At 36.9% G+C, this 19485-nt stretch overlaps 1 protein-coding gene across 2 annotated transcripts in view; it reads right to left on the bottom strand.

The window, feature by feature from the left end:
* Window positions 1–14100: 14100 nt before the first annotated feature.
* The window catches only part of LOC111872961 (probable helicase with zinc finger domain), an 84708-nt gene continuing 79323 nt past the window's right edge, over window positions 14101–19485 (bottom strand). For both annotated transcript variants that reach the window (XM_023867291.1, XM_033754950.1), the window contains exons 20-21: window positions 17732–17975; window positions 14101–15500 (exon numbers count right to left, since the gene is read on the bottom strand). In XM_023867291.1, coding sequence (XP_023723059.1) covers window positions 14364–15500; window positions 17732–17975 — 1381 coding nt within the window. In that variant the 3' untranslated portion in view covers window positions 14101–14363. The remainder of the gene's footprint in view (window positions 15501–17731; window positions 17976–19485) is intronic.

Here is a 19485-nt window from a genome sequence, read left to right as displayed (position 1 = left end):
AATGATGTTATGTACAAAATACATAGAATTTGTCACCAATCATACAATTCTTATCAGAACATTTTTAAAAATTTGTCTAACTTACAAACAGGACTAACTGCACAAAGCAGTTAAGGGTTTAAACATCTATGATACAAAAATGACTATTACAGTTCAATCCATGAAGGACATATTGTTAATGTAAGTCGAATTATATTGTTACACATATCATTAACTCTCAGGAAGAATGGAGTGTGAACATGCAGCATTACAGAGATCTCAACCCCAACTCTGAATGTCTAAACTGATTCATCAATCCTTGCTCAGTGCCTGAATAGTATCACCTGTTAATTTGTAGCCCCACTATGTGAGTGACCAAGGTTCTGGTAACAATAATGATGATGTAGTATGGTTATGTTGACATGAATTAATGAAGAAAATTTATAGAACAATTTTGAAATTCTATACAATGGTACAAGTGGAACAAACAAGANACCTGTTAATTTGTAGCCCCACTATGTGAGTGACCAAGGTTCTGGTCACAATAATGATGATGTATTATGGTTGTTGACATGAATTAATTAAGAAAATTTATAGAACAATTTTGAAATTCTACACAATGGTACAAGTGGAACAAACAAGCAGGAAAGTAACTGGATAGCTGTACCAGCACTGTTAGGAACCATATTCAAATAATGGTACATTTGGAATTCAAAATGTATACCTTCAACCTTCTTTTGACTAAATGTCTCACACTCAGTAACTGTGGCAAGATTCAAGCCAGCAATTCCCAAAATTTGGTCTCTAATTTACTTCTTAACTACAGTTACTATTTCATGATAACTATGCAACCCAAGCTGAGACTGAGGACTTTCTGGAGCTTATCTCTATGCAGATTTATTCACTGTTTTGACTAAGCACTGCTATTTGGTAAGCTGCCATATGGTCAAACAGTTTACATGTGCCAGTTCTGACTTAAGCATACACATATTTCTAAGAGCACAAGGAAAAAAAAATATGTTTCAACATAAGTTACATAAAAAATCAAAACAGGGACACCTACACTTCAGAGCTTTCATGTTGTTTTATAATGCCTTAAGGATCCTTAGCACTGGATACAAACATATTCTGCAGATGAAAATGGTCAACCTGTCTTGAAACTGAAATATAATATGCCATCCTATAGAGTCATTCACTATTTATACACATGCACAAGATAGAAAAATTAAGTGCATTTTCACTGAATAAACATTCTAAGCATAACTGCAGTACCTTTCACAGATGACATACATTTTGGCACTTCAAAATTCTGGAAGCTCAAGAATCAGAATCAAAAGGCACACAAGAAATGTATGTCTGTATTCCACATTGTTTTAACGCTGCTTTATGTAACAACTTGCATGATTGGGGGGATAACAAGAGATGAGAGATTCCTTGGCATAGTTCCAGAAGTATGAAAGTACTAGAAAGATTTTTGAGCCTGCCAAAAGCTGGAAGAACAATTCTGGAACTTGCAACATGTTCATATTTTCCATTCACTTCCTGCACATCCATGTGTAAAAGACAACAGTTGTGTTCTTCATTACTGTAAGTGTTCGATTACTACGTCTTCAAAATAATTTGCTGTTTAGTAAAAAGTAAAATTTGGGGATCTACTGTCACAAACTTGGATAGCGCAGTCAGAAGAGCGATTGGTTATGGGCTGTATGACCTACATGTCAGAGTTTGAGTCCTGATAGGGTCAAGAATTTTCTCTTCTCCACAGTGTCCACACTGGTTCTGGGGCCCACCCAGCCTCCTATCCAGTGGGTACCATGGGCCCTTTCTCTGGGGGGGGGGTAAAGCGGCCAGGGCGTGAAGCTGACCACTCACCTCCAACTAATGCAAAGGTCAAGAAAATATAGATCTATATATCCATCCCCCAGATGTCTTCATAGCACAAGGATAACTTTACCATTTACTTTCCTTCCTTTTACTGCCAAGCACAAGAATGCAAAATTTCATACACCATTCTTCTAATATTTGAACTGCCAAGACATCAATTGATAGAAATATGAAGATGTTTCTGAAAATTTGATTTATGAACGGAATGAATAACATGGGCTATTCTGTGTACAAAATACAAATAACATCAATATCAATGTACACTATATATCCAGTAGGTGGAATTCTGTTTTACTTTTAACACTTTTGATTCCTTAAATTCACACACTAAGATTTTATCATATAGAGAAAGATACATGCAGGGTGAAAATTACACTGTGTGTAAATATTTTTCCAAACTGTATTATAGCAAATCTCATGTGTTTAAAGACATAAGAATTATGATATACAAGTTCAATATGAACTGGAATTACACTGTTGGATTTGATACTTATTCCTTAAAAAAAGAAAAAAATGAAAGAACAGTTAAGATTGCTTACATTTACTGTTCTTTTTAGTCTTTAATTTATACTAATGGTCAAAGAAATATTTAATGGTTAAATCCCACAAAGTAATCATGCCAGAATACAGCTTCAAGGAAAAATGTTTCAGTTATTAAATGTGGCTGTCAAAACATTTGCAATTACAATTAAATGGGAACAGTAATAAACCACACATTACTTCAAAGACCACACAAAATTTAACATCATTTTAACACACAATCACATATTAAATTGAGAAGGGAACAGACATCACTAACATATCAGAAGAAATCTGAAACTGTGGTTATATGTATGAATTTCTATTGCACATGGATTACATCTGATAATAAAAAAATTTCAAATTCCATAGCAGCATATGTACCAACATTTGTTATTTATATGAACTATGAACTTGTTTCACTGATGGAATTCATTCAGACACAGATCACAATTATCTACATAAATAATTCCCCCAAAATGGTATAATTATTTAAACCTAAGGCATTTTAATTAATTACTCTACCACAGTATCCTACAAACCTGAAACCAACAAGACAATGCCTCAGCCTTTTATTTTTAAATGCACCCATTCAACAGATATACCTGGAATTATTTTTAAGCGCTATATCGAGCAAAATGTAGCATAACAAGATTTTAATTACAATTCACTCTCTCCATTATGATTTTGTGGTGCAATATCCACTTTATTTTAAAATCCTTAATTTTATGTTAATATTTTGCAGTGTCCAACATTTTTTGTACGAATCTTCAATTACATTTTCCAAAATTTTTAACCCTTAGTTTTCAAATGATTTAGCACTTAAAAAGTTGTGTCTCATAGAAATTTACTGACATTTAAAAGTATCATACAGACTACATCTTCAGAGTGAGGCAGGTACAATAGGCCAATCAGTGGCCGCCATGCTGAGTGAACTCCACCCCCCAACTAAGCAAAAAAGCCAGGCAAACAACTAGCAAGAAGCAAGCACTGTGATGAGAACCTCAAATTCAGCATTGTACCTCTTAATCTAATTAGATTAATGATGTAGTAACCTATTATTGTTTCTGAAATGTTGGTTTTGTCCATGCTTGATCAGGCAAGAGGAAGTAACAAGAGCAGGGATAATAGCAGTGCAACTATCACCCAATTTCAGGCATTGAGGATAAGCTGAAATGCAATCATTCAGGTTAACTGTGCTGATAAAAACCAAGGACCTGTAACTGAAATGTGCAAGTAAATAAGTCTCTAATCAAGTGAAGTCCACAGGTAAACCACAGGTAAAACATGCATCACCCACACATCCCACAGGGTTTCATGACCCAGGCAGTTAGAAACCGGCTTCACATGGCAGAGCCACAGGTTCAATCCTGGTGACATCCTGTGACACTCATGGTGAATGAAGTACTGGAGAAGGTTTTTCTCTAAGTTTCATTGGTTTCTCCCTGTTAATTATAATTCCACCATTGCTCCATATTCATCCATCACTGCCCAATGATGTGTTCAACAGCCCTAACTGAGGAGCACATAATCACATCCTCAGTCTTCAAGCTACAGGATCCTCTGGTCCACCACTTTGACTAGGTACAGGGTAAGAAAGTAAAGTTTTTTTTTTTTGTATTATATCCCAGAAGCAAACTTGCACGGGATACTAAAAATATTCAGGTATATACAAATAAAATATTCTTTACAATATATCACCGAGTTAAAATATAAATACTATATATTGCTTTCAGCACTGCTTTTTTCTTACTGCAACATACAATTTGATATGTATGAAATTAAATACTGATTAAAATTATCTGTTCATATGTATTAAATAATAATTATTTTTGTTTCAGGCAGAAATTGCAGTATTTCAGAACAAATGACACATAATATGCACCAAGCAATGTACTATAATAGAGGTCCCACAAGTATAGAGTTTAAAATATTCAGATAACTACAAGGCACAATAAACAGTGAAGATTTCATGAAATTAAGAAAGAAACCTGAGTACAGAAATGATAACTCACTTGTGATTATAGGGAGCTCACATTATAAAAGCATTTGTGTTTAAATTACTATCAAGATATGCAGAAATTTTTAGCAAAGAATAAATATTATTAAAAACATCATATTCATGCCAGATATATACAGTACTTTAAAACAGAATTTGCTTTACCTTTCTCAAAAATGTTCACCTGTTTTGTGACAATGATCACAATGTAAAAAAAGGAAATATTTATTGTCTGTATCCTTATGTCTATTGAATAAAAACAGATCTATACCATGATCTGACAATTTCAGGACAGATAAAAAAATTCAAAATTAAACCAATATAAAAGGATCTTCATTGTAACAGTCATATAGACCACAAACTGGAAAAAACCTAACTCAAATGAAACATGCTACATTTAAATCAGTAAAATAACCATATTTTTGCATTACCCTTCTGTCTACATTCTATCTCAATATACACTTCAGAAAACATGAAATGGTGAGCATTGACATAACTATAAATCAGGACAAATGCAAGCGCCTACATATATGCAGCAGAACCAGCAAATCAGATGTAATGCACTTAAAAGAAAGAAGAAATGTTTAAATTATGGGCAGACATGTGCAGAAACAAATGCTGATTTACTCTTCAGTGGTTCTCATAGCAACACAGGCTCTACTGAAGAGTCTGATGCAACATACTTGCACAATGATATGGATAATAAGTAATACTAACATGTTAAAACAACAAAGGAATGATCATATCCTAAGCATGTCTGACTCCTGTAAATTTATACTGAATCAGACACTATGACAAGGATACTGATGGTCCATGCTTAATTACTATGTTTTTCTGAATATAAGCCACAATATTTCCCCCAGATTGACAACTTTTAAAATGTGAGTAGGACTTAAGGAAACAACACTGTCTAGTTCTGATAAAGGTTCACAGTTTGCTGCAATGACTAAGAGACAATACAAACTTCATCTGAATCAATGTTATCAATTAGTGGAGCCCCTATCGAAATGATCATTCCCTTTTTTCTCTCTATACAGCCTCCCATCAACCCAACAAATTGAATTAGCATGTTTTACGTAAGCTACGTAACTATATGGAATAAACTGAAATTTTCATCCGCTGAGATGTTCTGATTGTTCTGTATAAAGATGTAAGTGCATAAAATATCTATTCTATTTCAAGACCATATAATTTTGGGGCTGCAGCTTATATCTGGGCAAATAAGGTAGTCTTAACAGTGTTAAACTGTCCTGAACATATTTCCATGTTTTGCTTAGCAACAGCTTGGGGAACATTCAAACACCAAACCCAAATATCTCTCCTGCAGTGGCATACAAGATATAACTGGTATGAATAATCTGTAAAGGCTTTAGAGATCAACAGTTTCATTTATAAAGTGGGTATTATGCATCTCAAAATATGCACTGACCAAACTAGTGAAATGTCTAGCTAGAATCACCTCCTTCATTGAAAGCAAGGAGGAGACACATAACCTCTTAGAAACCACTGCAAGACACAAGTAAGGACAATCATCATCCTGGAACAGTTGTACCATACACACAACATGCTGACAGACAACTGTACAGGGCCAAACTTTGTACTCTTAAAACACCTACACATGATTTACTGTCGGCTGTTTCCATGGAAGAACGTGCAAGAACAGGGGTTTGGCTCAAATTTCTGCACTATGCAACAACTGCAGTACATGATGTCTAAGAGACTGTGACAATAGGGCAGTTACTGAGCTCATTTGCAGAAGACCAGTTATAACGGAGCAACTAAATGTCTAAATTATATATCTGTACATACTGCTATTTATTCATAATATATAAACTGCATTGAGCATCAACACCTGCATTCATTAAGACAAACCCAGATGAAGCAGACAACTGCAGTGAATATACACACCACTTTACTTCCATTTTCTCTTTTATGGTTTTTCAAGTACACTGAACATATTGCTTAAGAATAAATTTGCACTTTCTGAGTCTGAAAAATGAAAATCAAGGGATAAGAACACTAAGACTGAAAACAAGTAAGAATTAATGATTGTCCTATATTTTTTAGGTAAAGCTTAACAGGCCATGAAGGCCCATAGGTTTGTGAGACATTGAGGTTTCCAAATTTTCTCCTGACAATTGGCTTACAGATGGCGGTGAGGTTGTCAGTCTTACAAGCCAGCCACCCTTTAACCCCTAGGAAGATACCTGATACTCATTTCTGTTAGATGCTAAGTTGACCCCCAGGGCCATAGAGCAGCTGGAAGGGTTAGGTAAATTGAAAAAAAATCCACCTCACTGGGACTCAAACCTGTGAGCATAGTGCCCCAATTGTCCTATATATGAAATAAAATTCTAATACACTGAAAATCAGTCTTATTCAAACTGAAGTACAATAACCTGTATAATTATTGTGCTTCTGAACATTATCCAACGTCCTGCTTTTATATGAAACACAACGTTTTGGAGACTGGATTTTGTCTGTCTTCAGGTGGAACCTAATCAGTTGGTTCCAGTCAACAAAGCTAGTCCATACAACTGTACTAACATACAATCATCATAAGCTTTTAGATCTTATTTACAATAACCTGGTTTGATGCTGCTTCCCTGAAGCTTATTTGTGTAAAGAGTGTGCCACACCTTTATATTAAGTCTGCTGGCCTCCATGTCTGTACCCTCCAGTGGGAAACTGTTTCTGTACAATCTGCGCTGATCATAAAGTTACAGTTAATTACTAAAAATAATGCGATACATAGTTTTATAGTACATAAACTAAAATACTAACACTCATATTCCCAATTATTAACAGTATACTTTTACTTGAAAGTGTAAGTATGATTTTCAAATATTTCAAATATTCACAGACAAAAAAAAATATTATATATATATATATATATTATTTTTGGCCAAATAAAGTGAAGTAATGAATGTACCGACACCCGTGTATTCAATTTACAGAACTGTGGGGGAAGAGAACCCTGCACTAACAATATGCTGCAAGAAATAAATCATGTGTCACAAAAATACGTAGTATATACAGTCTACCCCAGAATATGAAATCCAAGCCATATACATCAAAGAACATACCAAAAATAGCTACATGCAATTATTGTATTACTGGGAACACAGACATGCACACTCATCCTTGCATGCACACAAACACACAATGTGCAGAAATGCTTCAAACTGTGAACAGCCTGGGCCATTACTCATTTAAACACAAACCCCTCAGATCCATTATTCCTTTGTTTAAGAAAATATCAATGTTCATTTGAGGCAATACAAACAGAAATCTGTATGAAGATTACTAGTTTATTGGATGTGACACCATTAGTTTGGCATGTGTTTACTGATGTTTGGGGAAATGTGCTGTTTCCATCTCCTCTTCTACCCTTAAGTTCAAGGCAGCACATTTCTCCAAACGTCAGTGAACATCCATCACACTATAGGACATTACATTCCACAAGAGAGCAATCTTCAGTCACCACCATGAAAACCTCAAATCCCACACAAACATTTACTGTCATACTTACAGTTTTTATAATTAGCAAAGGGAAAGGCAAATTTGTTCCTCTGCTTAAATAATAAAGCATTACACCATGAAGACGTATGGGGGAATAGGGGTATAGCTCCAACATTCCTGACCTCAGCACTAGACGGAGGTGAGTGGTCAGCTTCACCCCAGACACTTTAGCCCCCAGGAAAGAGCGCCTGGGTCGTAGAGCTGGCCTGGATGATGCAAAGGAAAGATATATTTCTTGCCCCTACCAGGAATCAAAACCTGACCATCCAGCCAGTAGCCTGCTGTTACACCGACTGCACCAATACATAAAAATAGCGAAGTCAAGGGAGTGAAACAGTCCAAAGGTCCAATGACTCCCACTCAGGAAAGAAAAATAATAAATTAATGACAATACATAATACTAACTGAATGATTTCTATGAAGTTTTGGGCACATTCTCCTGGATTTTGCAGAGATTAAGTTTACATCGGCTTATGAAGCTGCGAAAAGATGATAACATTTATCATTACTTGCTGAGCAGGGATGGAGGATTTACTTTTAGTGGCAGCAGATTACAGTAATTGGAAATCAGACATTGCCACTGATTACCACCCTACAAAATTAGGTCGAGGATTTGTATTCTAACAGTATTTTATAAACACTTCATTATGCAGCAACTGAACATATTAGATCTGTCTACACACAAATACAGGCATACCTCCCTGATAAGACAAGATAAATGACATACTGGAAATGTCACAGCTATGATCTTTTACTCAATTGATAATAAATTATGAGCAATCAAACCTATTCTATGCTAGAGGGAAAACTTTAATTTAGGATGTGTAAGGTAGGCCACACACTGGCATGCATCAAGACATGTAACAGTCAAGACACGATGCATGCGACATGACGCAAAGAAAGGAGCACAGATGAAACAAATGAGATTATGAAAACTGCCACACACCTGTCTGAGTCATGATGCTGACTTCAGCTTCATGCTGCAGACACATGCAGCAAGACCCGTCATGTTCCTTCTTTGTGCGTCAAGACTCAGACATCAGTACTCAAGGAACAGCACCAGTGTACGTTATTGACATGAGTGAAGAGCATGATGTCATGTCATCAACTAGAGAAGATGTGATAAGACACAGACATGTGCTACTTTGGTGTGCAGACTCAAACTGAATCACGAGTGAAGCAAGACTGCATCTTTTGTCTCATGTCTTAATGCTTGTCTTGACGCAGTAGGTGTGCAGCGGCCCTAAACTTGGATTTTTAGTCTTTAACTCAAGAATTTTCAGATAATGTCCTATGCTTTGTGCAGTATTATGCAAACTACCTGATCTATCAGAATCGTAATGGTTGGTAAAGCTAGCACAAATCTGCAACTTATCAGCAAAAGGCCTCTCCCCTTTTCTACCCATGACAAAAATGGTATGGATCTAAAGATGAATTTATTTGATATACAATGATAATGACATAATAAAAACCATCAACATGTAGCAGTTAATAACTTTATTTATTGGATAAAATATGCCTTACATGTTCCATCTCTATCATCAGAGGCTCATATGTTAAAGAGAAGATTGCTCAGTATACATTAATTTCTGGCTAACTATCCAATAAATGAAGCTTCTAGCTACTACATGTTATACTTGATGGTTCTTTATTATTTCATTATCAATATAAAGCATAACAGCTGAAATGTTTCACACAAAATTTATATAAAATGATTTGTGAAACTTTATCATTGAAAAATAACATGACATCAAAAGGGATAAATAGGACGCTTTAGTGCACTGTGAAAAAGAGGCTAGTGTTACAAACTGTGATAACTGAAAAAATTATTTAACTCAGACAATTATTGTTCTCAGTCTTATTCTCAAAACGTTTCCAATTCTCACCTTGAAATGAAAGCCATTCTCGTATGTCACATGCCTTACACCAAAATCCTCATCCTAAAGATGACTTACTCTGGTACTATCCTAGTTTCTTTACTGTGAAATACCCTACTGTCATATATCCGATCTCTCTCTCTCAACTGTTAACTGATAACCTTAGCCATATAGTAAGCTGGTCATATGGGAACATCAAATCACCGATTCTAATGCAATGTGTGCCTTTTGTCATTATGAGGGAGCATGTGACTGGGCACAGGGACAAAAATAGGCATGTTCACAGTTAATTTCTTTAAAACAATCTATTTTGAATAAACAAAGCTGGAAACACTGCTAACTTTTTCCAACTCCACAGTACGATCTTACCAGTTTGCTGAATTTGGAATTCATGTATTATTAGTACTACTACTATTACAGCCAGTATTTTGAATTGTCTGCAATGAAATTAACAGCATCTACACAGTTTTGTTTCTGTAACTGGTCTTGTAGCTGCTGACTCAGCACATAAATAATAAAGAACTGTATTATTATTAAATTCTAAAGGGTTCTGACGATGGTGTATAATACTCAGAATTACTGGGTTTTTGGACTTTCTTCATCATGTGGTATTCTAGAAACTCTGTAATTAAATTAATAGTATTTACAGTGTGCTGTTTCTGTAAATGGCCTTGTAGCTGCTGGCTTAGAAAGAGCTAACCTATCCTACCAAAAAGGTGTCTTAAATTAATCTGTTAAGAGCTGTGTAGTTATTGAGCTAACACACAGCATGTAAAGTTTCTTAAAAATGGAAGTTTAAAGAGCTAATATTTCCATACAATATTTCTCATTATAGCCATGTTCCTCTACAACATACAGCCATTTACATTTTTTTTTTTAATTTTCGGTGTGTCTTGCATAAAACAGTCAATAACTTCATTTGTACTCAATACTTTTGGTATCAGTAATGTTATTCTTATATAAAATCTCAAATTTAGAAATCAATAAACCATATTCTTTTCTCCAGACAAACCAATCAAGTTTCTGTAGAACAACCGTTACGATTCGATAATGCAGCCTGTTTAAAACGACCAAAATTCTTCAAAAAGCATCAAGTCCTTGAGTATTTTAAACAAATACAAGGAAATGATGTGGATTTCTTCAATTGACCTAATCCTTCCAGCCACACTATGGCCCTAGGGTCGACTCAGCCTCTTAACAGAAATGAGTACCAGGAATATTCTTGGAATATTCTTGGGGGTAAAGGTCGGCCGGCACATAAAGCTGACAACCTGACTGCCATCTATGAGCCAATTGTCTAGAAAATGTGGGAACCTCAACATCTCACAACCCTATGGGCCTCCACAACCTGTTACAGGGATACCTTTACTTTACTACGAAATAAATCCTTCCCTGATCAAAAAAAGAAATTACAGAAATGTGCCAAATTCAAGAGAAACATATATGACAGCAAAAAGAAAACTTCAGACAGTTCATTTCTCTTCCCCCTTCATCTGATGACATCTCTTACTAATTCTACAGTTTCTGAAAAAGTTGAGAATCCTCCTTCATAATCCATGACCCTTGCTCTAATAACTGCCATTTATTTCCTAACAGAATCTATTTCAATAAATAAATATTCTTGAAATCCTTTATGCTTTCAAAAATCATTCCTCAGAATCCAAAATTTTCATGGTTCTGTAGTGAGCTCTTGGGCACTACAAGGGTCAGTTTGACACATCTTCATACGTGCAGGTAACTAATACCCTGAGGGCGCGCGCGCACGCACACACACACACACGCACACACAAAGAGCCCTACAAAATTGGCTAAAATTAAATGCAAGAGAAGTTTACAGTATGACAGACATCGCAGTACTACAAAAATAATGATTTTAAGCAATAATAAAACTGAAATTATGCACACATATATTAATGCTTTATAAATGACCATAATCTACATTTACTATATCTTTTTCTTTTATTGTAATAGTAAACTGGGTCTCTTCTATCTTATAATGAAGGTATATTTACAGAGAAGTACTGATTTCATTCAGTATTGTTCACAGAATCCCAGCATTGGCCTAAATTTTATGCAACAATACTGAATTAACAAGCTGAGTATTTTTATTTTGCAATTAATTCATCTACAGTTTTCACACTATCATAGAACACTTAATAATAGGATGTACTGAAGGTTACAAATAAGAGCTTGCTTGCCATCCTCACTTCCAACTTCAATCCAACCTCTATGACCACAGGTTAAACTTTGGTATGATCTACATTAATATTAATATATCTTGCATGTTTTGAATACACTTATATAAACCCTTTGTACACCTACATCAAGCATGACTTTTGGGCACAATAACAAGTCACAGTTATCTCATGAGTTTCACTCATTGACCCTTTCCAGACAGGCTTATCCTTCTGGTTATGTACATATCATTCTAGGACCATTAAATGTGCCACTTATATACAGACCACAAGGAATTAATCTTATATATGTGTAAGGCATTAAATAACTTTTATTAAAAGTTAATACTTTCATAATAAAGTAATTAAACAACAAATTGAAATTTGCCATTTCTAGCTAATAAACATTAATGGTAGGGCAAATAATTTATTATTTTGAAAAGTAAAAACTTCTGATATGTGACACCTATAGTGTGCCAAGAAGTTCACTGAAGTTGCAGAGAAACATACTACAGTATCCGCCAAAATATGCAGCACTGAAACTCGCGCATCTCAAACGCGCATGTGTGTCTGTCGACAGGGCATAGCTCCAGCAGCAGGTGTTCCCAGTAGTGAAAAGGAAGTTGTGTTGTGAAGTTGTTGTTGGAAATGGGTCTGCTGACAAAGGAAAAAGTATTCATAGTTGAGTATTATTTCCTCTCATATGGAAGTGGTCGTGAAGGGGGACCAAGTTTGAAAAATGTGACAGAAAAATTCCAAGAGAGATTAATAAGATAGTACCAAGTAACAAGGAGTGTGTGTTCAACTGTGAAGATCCGCCAAGAACTGTGCCTACATTATGCGAGCAAATCGTCTCCTTTTGCAGGAGTCTGCAGCAACCTTTGTTCTGGGATATGATTGAAAATCTGCGTGAACGATACGAACACCGTCTACAGCGAGGCAGTGCACACTTCAAAAACTTACATTACGCATATCGTGGTAAATCAACATGCTAATAGTGTGTATGTTAGTTTCTTTCAGGATAAATAAACTCACAGATGACAACAAGGTAATATTGTTCGTCTTTTCATTTCAGTACTGTACTATCATTTTCAGGGTTGAAGAGTAAGACAAGCAAGAACAAACAAGAGAGGAAGGAGCAAGTGGCAAGCAGAGCTCTCTTTCTACAGAATGCTGACAAACTTCTACAAGACTACGTGGTGTCACATTCCAGATGATACTACTCTTCAGTTACCACTGTCAGAATATCAGCAGTCAATTTTTTAATGTGATTTTGCCGCCAAGTCTGTTTCCAACTGTCCTCAATTCATGATGTTTTAATTTCTGATATTATCCAATGAAGCTGTATGAAGTGCAATACCGAATTATATGATGATAAATGGCAGATCAGGGAAGTGGAGAGAATTCATATTTTAGAGATTATCTCCAACACCGCTCGGAGATACAAATGGAAACTATAAACCTCAAAGATATTCCTAGGTATTAACAGAAGCCAGGTATCTCTACACATGTAAACCTCTACACCAGTACTTTGAAAATGATTACTCATCAAAGGCAAAACAAAAAAGTTTAAAACAATCCTACGGAAATGAATATTGACAACCGCTGCACTGAAATTAACTGATCTGCTTGTGGAGATATTTTATTCAACATCATTCTATATGCAATATCTTACATATAAATAAATATCAAAATTTAAATTCTGTGTGAGTTCATTTCTTTCCTAACAACAGTGAAGTAAATGGCAATTACCCCAGTAAGCATCAGTACATCACTATGCTAAATAAAAAAAGAATAGTATTGGTTTCCTTTGGTACAAGTTCACAGCTCATGTGTCTATTCTTCTGTTTACCATCGCTGAAGGAATTACTCTGCGAACTTTCAAATCACATATCAACCACAGTCTGCCTGGCGGTAGAATTAACCACTCCTGCATCAAAGACATTTTGAGGACTGAACAGCAGCTGAACTCAGAATATTTTATGCAGGAGATTAATTTATTCCTCTAGTCAAATATATTTACCACATGCACTACAAAATCTTTCTTTATGGGCCAAAACTGCTAAAATGAAATCCATATTTATTTCATTATTATGAAAATACAAATAATAAACAAATCACTACCAGTAACTTTTTCATTTTGTTTCAGAGTTTTCTATTTTTTTATTAGTTATAAATATTTTACGTTTTTTATAATAATTTTAATTTTCTATGGAAGTAGGACTACAGTGAAATTGTATTACACGCAACTCAGTGTGGTGAATTCATGGATAATGATATTCTGAAGTGTGTGCTACTAAATTACTCAATTAAAAATGTATAATGTAAAGAGTTTAGAAAAGTTTTTATGTTGAACAGTTTCTACTGTAGCCCTTCCATCTTTACATATTTCACCGTCTCCATTTACACCTATGAAAAGTAATGATACAATCCGGATGTCCCCTGCGTTCCTTTCGAACCCAAAGCTCGAAGAACAGCAAAAGGATCACCCATCCCATTTTTGTCTTCCTCCTGACCATTTGGTGACACTGATGAATTAGATTTCTGTGGTGTTGCTCTAAGAACACTTGCATATGTTGTGCCTCCCCCATTCTGTCTCTGAGCAGACGATAAATCATCACCAGAACTTTCATCATGTCCGTTTGTCTTACTGAATTCTGTAGTGAGATGTTGCTGCTGCTGGAGATGTTGAACATGTTGCTGCTGTGTAAAGCCCTCTACTTGCTGCTGCTGATTGTGTACATGTGATGGGTAGAACACTGATAGTGGTGTAGATACATCCCTCTGCATCTGAGTTGACACTTCTCGCTGACGTAGACCACCAGGTACTTGTGTCAGTTCGCTCTGATGTATCGCTGCAGGAAACTGAGCCTGTAACTCTCTCTGATGACTAAATGACAACTGTGACAGAACTTCTCTCTGCTGGAGGTTCACTGGCAATGTGGGCGCAATGTCTCGCTGCAGTCCTATACTAACAGCTGCACGAGCATATCCGGCAAATGCCCCACTTGTTCCACTTGTAGTTTTGTCCACCACACCATCCAAGATACAATGTACAGGTGTGAGACTGACATTTTCCTGTGCTGTAAGAGGCACAGATGACTGTGGCTGACGACGATACAAAGGTACTGACTGCTGCTGATGTTGAAACGACCAACCATTACTAACATTCGCATCAAGACATTCTACAAGATTCAAATTATATGCAAACCTACTATTCCTGAAGTTGGTCATATTGTCTATGTTGTGTTGGTGAGGAGGTGGTGCTGGTGGTTGTGGCTGTGGCAATGATGTTAGCATCACTTGCTGCTGCTGGTGTTGATGAAGATGGCTGTGGGGCTGCTGAAACTGTGCTGACTGAATGGGACTTCCCCCTCCAACCCCTGCTGCGAGCATCATAGATGCTTCAAGATCTCTTGACATAAGAGGTTTACTGTTCATCATGGTGGACAAGGCTGGAAGATCTTCATGCTTCTCAGTTCCAACATAACAGTCTGAATGACTCTGAATTGAGCTTTCAGATGGCTGTGACACTGGGTGCTTGCCCTGATAATGAAATTAAAAATTACATTTTCAGTGAGTCTGAAATACAGTGTTCTGTTAGTGAGCATGCAAACAGGGCCAACATAACAGTGAAATCCCTAACTAACTTCATGGAGCTGAGCCCTTCTTAAGAAGCTGCCAATTGTGCAGATACTCAAGAACTTCCCAGCATTTTATGGAACCCGAATGTTAATTATCGAGTTCGCAAGAGCCCTCCACTGGTCCCTATCCTGAGCCTGATCAATCCAGTTCATACTATCCTATCATATATCTCTCAGATCCATTTTAATATTATCCATCCATCTACATCTTTGACTTCCTAGTGGTCTCTTTCCTTCTGGCTTTCCCACCAATATTCTATATGCATATGAGTTTCACGAGTTAGGGATTCAGTGACAGATGGCCATAAATGTTGGGCCCTATCTTGCTGGAAAACTTACTCATCAGGTACCTGTGGCACAGCACAGCACCTGCCACTGTTTTTTTATCTGTGGAATATTGCTCCAGCATGGGTTAATTCGCACCATGTGTTCAGTTTCAAGTTATCCCATCCATGTTCTTTCACATTATGAGGATTCTGATATCCCAAAATGTGACAATTATAGCAGTTAAATTACCCAAGATGAGAAAAGTAGCTTTGTCTTGGAAGCAGGCGCTGTTCAGATAGTTTTTATTGTTGCCTATCCAAGAAGTGAAGTGGCAGTGAAGTAATTTTCCTGCACTTTCCGAAACAGCTGCAATTTGTATGCCTTGAGTTTTAGCCATTTACGCTCAACATTGTGGATTGATGACAAGGAATTCGCAGTTTAGGGCTCATTCACCTTTGGTGAACTTCATTCAAAAGCTTCCCAAATTGCTTCAACTTTTCAGGTGTTATCTGCAGTCTACTGTTTGCACTCTGTCACTCAAATCTCCTGTTTTTTTGCAAATACTGGTGGCAATTAACAATTGTTTGTTTGCTTGTGGAACACAGCCATACTTCTAAAGAAACTTGGGCTGAACAATCATTGGAAACTTATACGAGGGGGGACCCAAAAATAACCGGAAACGACCTGTTGTGCGCGCATTCTTTGTAGTTACAAGTTGTGCTGCTAGGTGGTGTTAGCTGGGGGTCTCCCGCGACTGTTAGTGAGCTGGCGTCAGTCTGAGTTAAGTGGTTTGTCTGTGGTGCTCTGTTGTGTGCGTTCCTGTTTCAACCCTTTGGCGATTAGTGAGATGGCCGACCAGAAGGAACAAAGAGTGTGCGTGAAATTGATGAAGATCGTCGAAAGACCATTGACCAACTTTCTGAGGAAACGAACATCTCATGGAGCACGGTCCAGCGAATTTTAACCGAAGGTTTGCACATGAGACGGGTGTCTGCAAAATTTGTTCCTCGCTTGCTCGGAGATGACCAAAGAGAAAACCGCGTGAATGTTTGCCGCGACTTGAAGAGTGAAGTGCAGTTTTCCCTAACAGAAAGCAAAATTTCACGCACACTCTTTGTTCCTTCTGGTCGGCCATCTCACTAATCGCCAAAGGGTTGAAACAGGAACGCACACAACAGAGCACCACAGACAAACCACTTAACTCAGACTGACGCCAGCTCACTAACAGTCGCGGGAGACCCCCAGCTAACACCACCTAGCAGCACAACTTGTAACTACAAAGCATGCGCGCGCAACAGGTCGGTTCCGGTTATTTTTGGGTCCCCCTTCGTATTCTGCCTGCCTGCAGCACTTAACTTTTTCTTGTGGTGTGAATGACACCATTTTGCACAAAAACCAACTGATAGCTATTGTGCACGTGCAGTGGTGTTACCCTGTTGCAGGCACAACACTTAGTGAGTTCTGTTCTGTGCTGTGTTCACAGCAAACCACTGGCATGTATCTTCATTGGGAGTGATGTTCAGTTTCTATATCTGTTATGTTCATTTTGGACATTGTACTAAGCCACTGCACATCACAAACCATTCTTCACAGATGGTAGGATAGTTTCATGTGTATGGGGATTTTCTGTAGACCACAGAAATTTTTCTGAGAATTTATATACTCTCTAAGATGAAACCAGGACTCATCTGAGAAGAAAGTCCAGTCTGACATATAAGGGTCATCATCCTCTTTATCCATTAATCACTTACAGTAATGGTTTTGCTTTCCAGAATCTGGTGGCAACAGATGATATATGACATGCATTTTGTATGGAAACATTTTTAATTTATGGCAACTGCTGTAAGACACGTAGCTTTACATCACCTGTATCTGTATCCCATTGTGGTGGTGATGGGGGAGATGATGCTGTTGCTGTGGCTGAAGCTGGTTACAAGCTACAACTCCTGGCTGAGGACCCAAATTCTTGTCAGCAAACAATTCTTCCAAGTTTCTGATCATACCTGGAGGTGGCAGTGACTCCTGGGGTGTTAGTGGTGGAGAAGAAGCCTTCAACTGTCTTGAACCATTAAGGGAATTTGACATGCTGAGAACTAAGAGTTCCATGAACCTAAAACAAATTACATAATTATTAATACATATTCATGCGATAGTCTATTTGTAATATGTATGAGGTACTATACAGCATAGCGTGATTACATAAATGCTTCTTATTTTATAACATGCTTTATCATATGAATTTAATTCTTGTACCACAATGTCAAAGTCTGGCACAAAATATTACGTTGGTATATAATGTACAATACTGAGTTAGTGACAAACGAAGAAACAGAGGCAATATTTTTTTATTAAATTAAAAATTATTACTACAAATCCGAAAGCCAAAAGTTCCACACAAAAATGTTAAAATTAAAAACATAAGTACATAAAGCATCCATATAAATATTTTGTACCCAAACATATTTTTATTAATTTTCTCAAAAACAATTCATTGTAAGTTAAGAAAAGACTTTAAGTTTTGCCTCCAATATTTTCCAATGTTTTGAATATTAAGATAACTGTCTTCTGGGATGTGATACATGTTTACTGTGTGTCTCCAAAATATCAAAAAACATAGGCTCTGCAGCATCACATCCCAGAAAACAGTAATCTTCATAGTCACCATCATAAGAGACCCAAATCTCGTATCCAGACCTGTATTTAGGTCCTCGTTTCACACCTCGGTTGGGCCACTGATTATCCTGACTATGGTTTATTGTGGGTTTCTCCCCTCTCCTTTGGCAAATGCCAAGATGGAACCTCAATCAGGCTACAACTGCTTCCTTTCAAATCCCTTCCAATTCATTATTCATCAGTCATCTTACCATCTGATGCTATATAGGTTAGATATTGACAGTAAATTATGGACGTTTCCCACCCAACAGCAGTCTCTAATACCTCTGGTAGATCATAGATACCTCTCAGCTAGTACAGCCGGTCTCGCTGGCTGGGCGGGACTGATGGTAAGCAACAGTACCGGTAGGATATAGAGACTGGTAGAAATCACAGAGGGAAGCACAATGGACCAATACAGGTCTCAGTGCATGGGGAAACCCACCCTCTCCAATAACTAACTAACTAACTAACTAACTAACTAGATATTGACAGTGCCAATAAACCCCCCACCCCCATCAAATCAGCCATAACATCAGTATGAGAGGTCTTCAGTAACTGATTTTTCCATAGGGCCTGAACAAACTGTCAAATTCTAGTCATGAAAATAAAAATTAATTTTGCATCCAAAAGTGCTATAGAAATCTAGTCAATTTGTTGTTGTATTGAAGTTTAAGCCTTCCACCACCAAATTAGTTTAAACTGGCCACGATATCTCAGTACAAATGCATTATTATTAAATAGAAAAAAGAGAGGGAGCAGGAACATTTTAAGGAGTCATCATCATCATCAGTAATCTGTCAAGACGACAGGTCCACAGTCTCTTTCAAAACAATTCCTCCACTTAATGCGATCTAGAGCTTTCTCCTTCAAATGACAGTATCCTCTTCTGTCCCCAAGGTCATCCAGCATCTTCTTACGTCTTCTTCCTCGTCTTCTTGTCACTTCTATCCGCCCATCTATCTTTC

The sequence above is a fragment of the Cryptotermes secundus genome, unplaced genomic scaffold, assembly GCF_002891405.2.
Source record: "Cryptotermes secundus unplaced genomic scaffold, Csec_1.0 scaffold1079, whole genome shotgun sequence".
NCBI lineage: Eukaryota > Metazoa > Arthropoda > Insecta > Blattodea > Kalotermitidae > Cryptotermes > Cryptotermes secundus.
The sequence above is the reverse complement of the archived record's forward strand: the minus strand, read 5'-3'. Positions and strand labels throughout refer to the sequence as shown.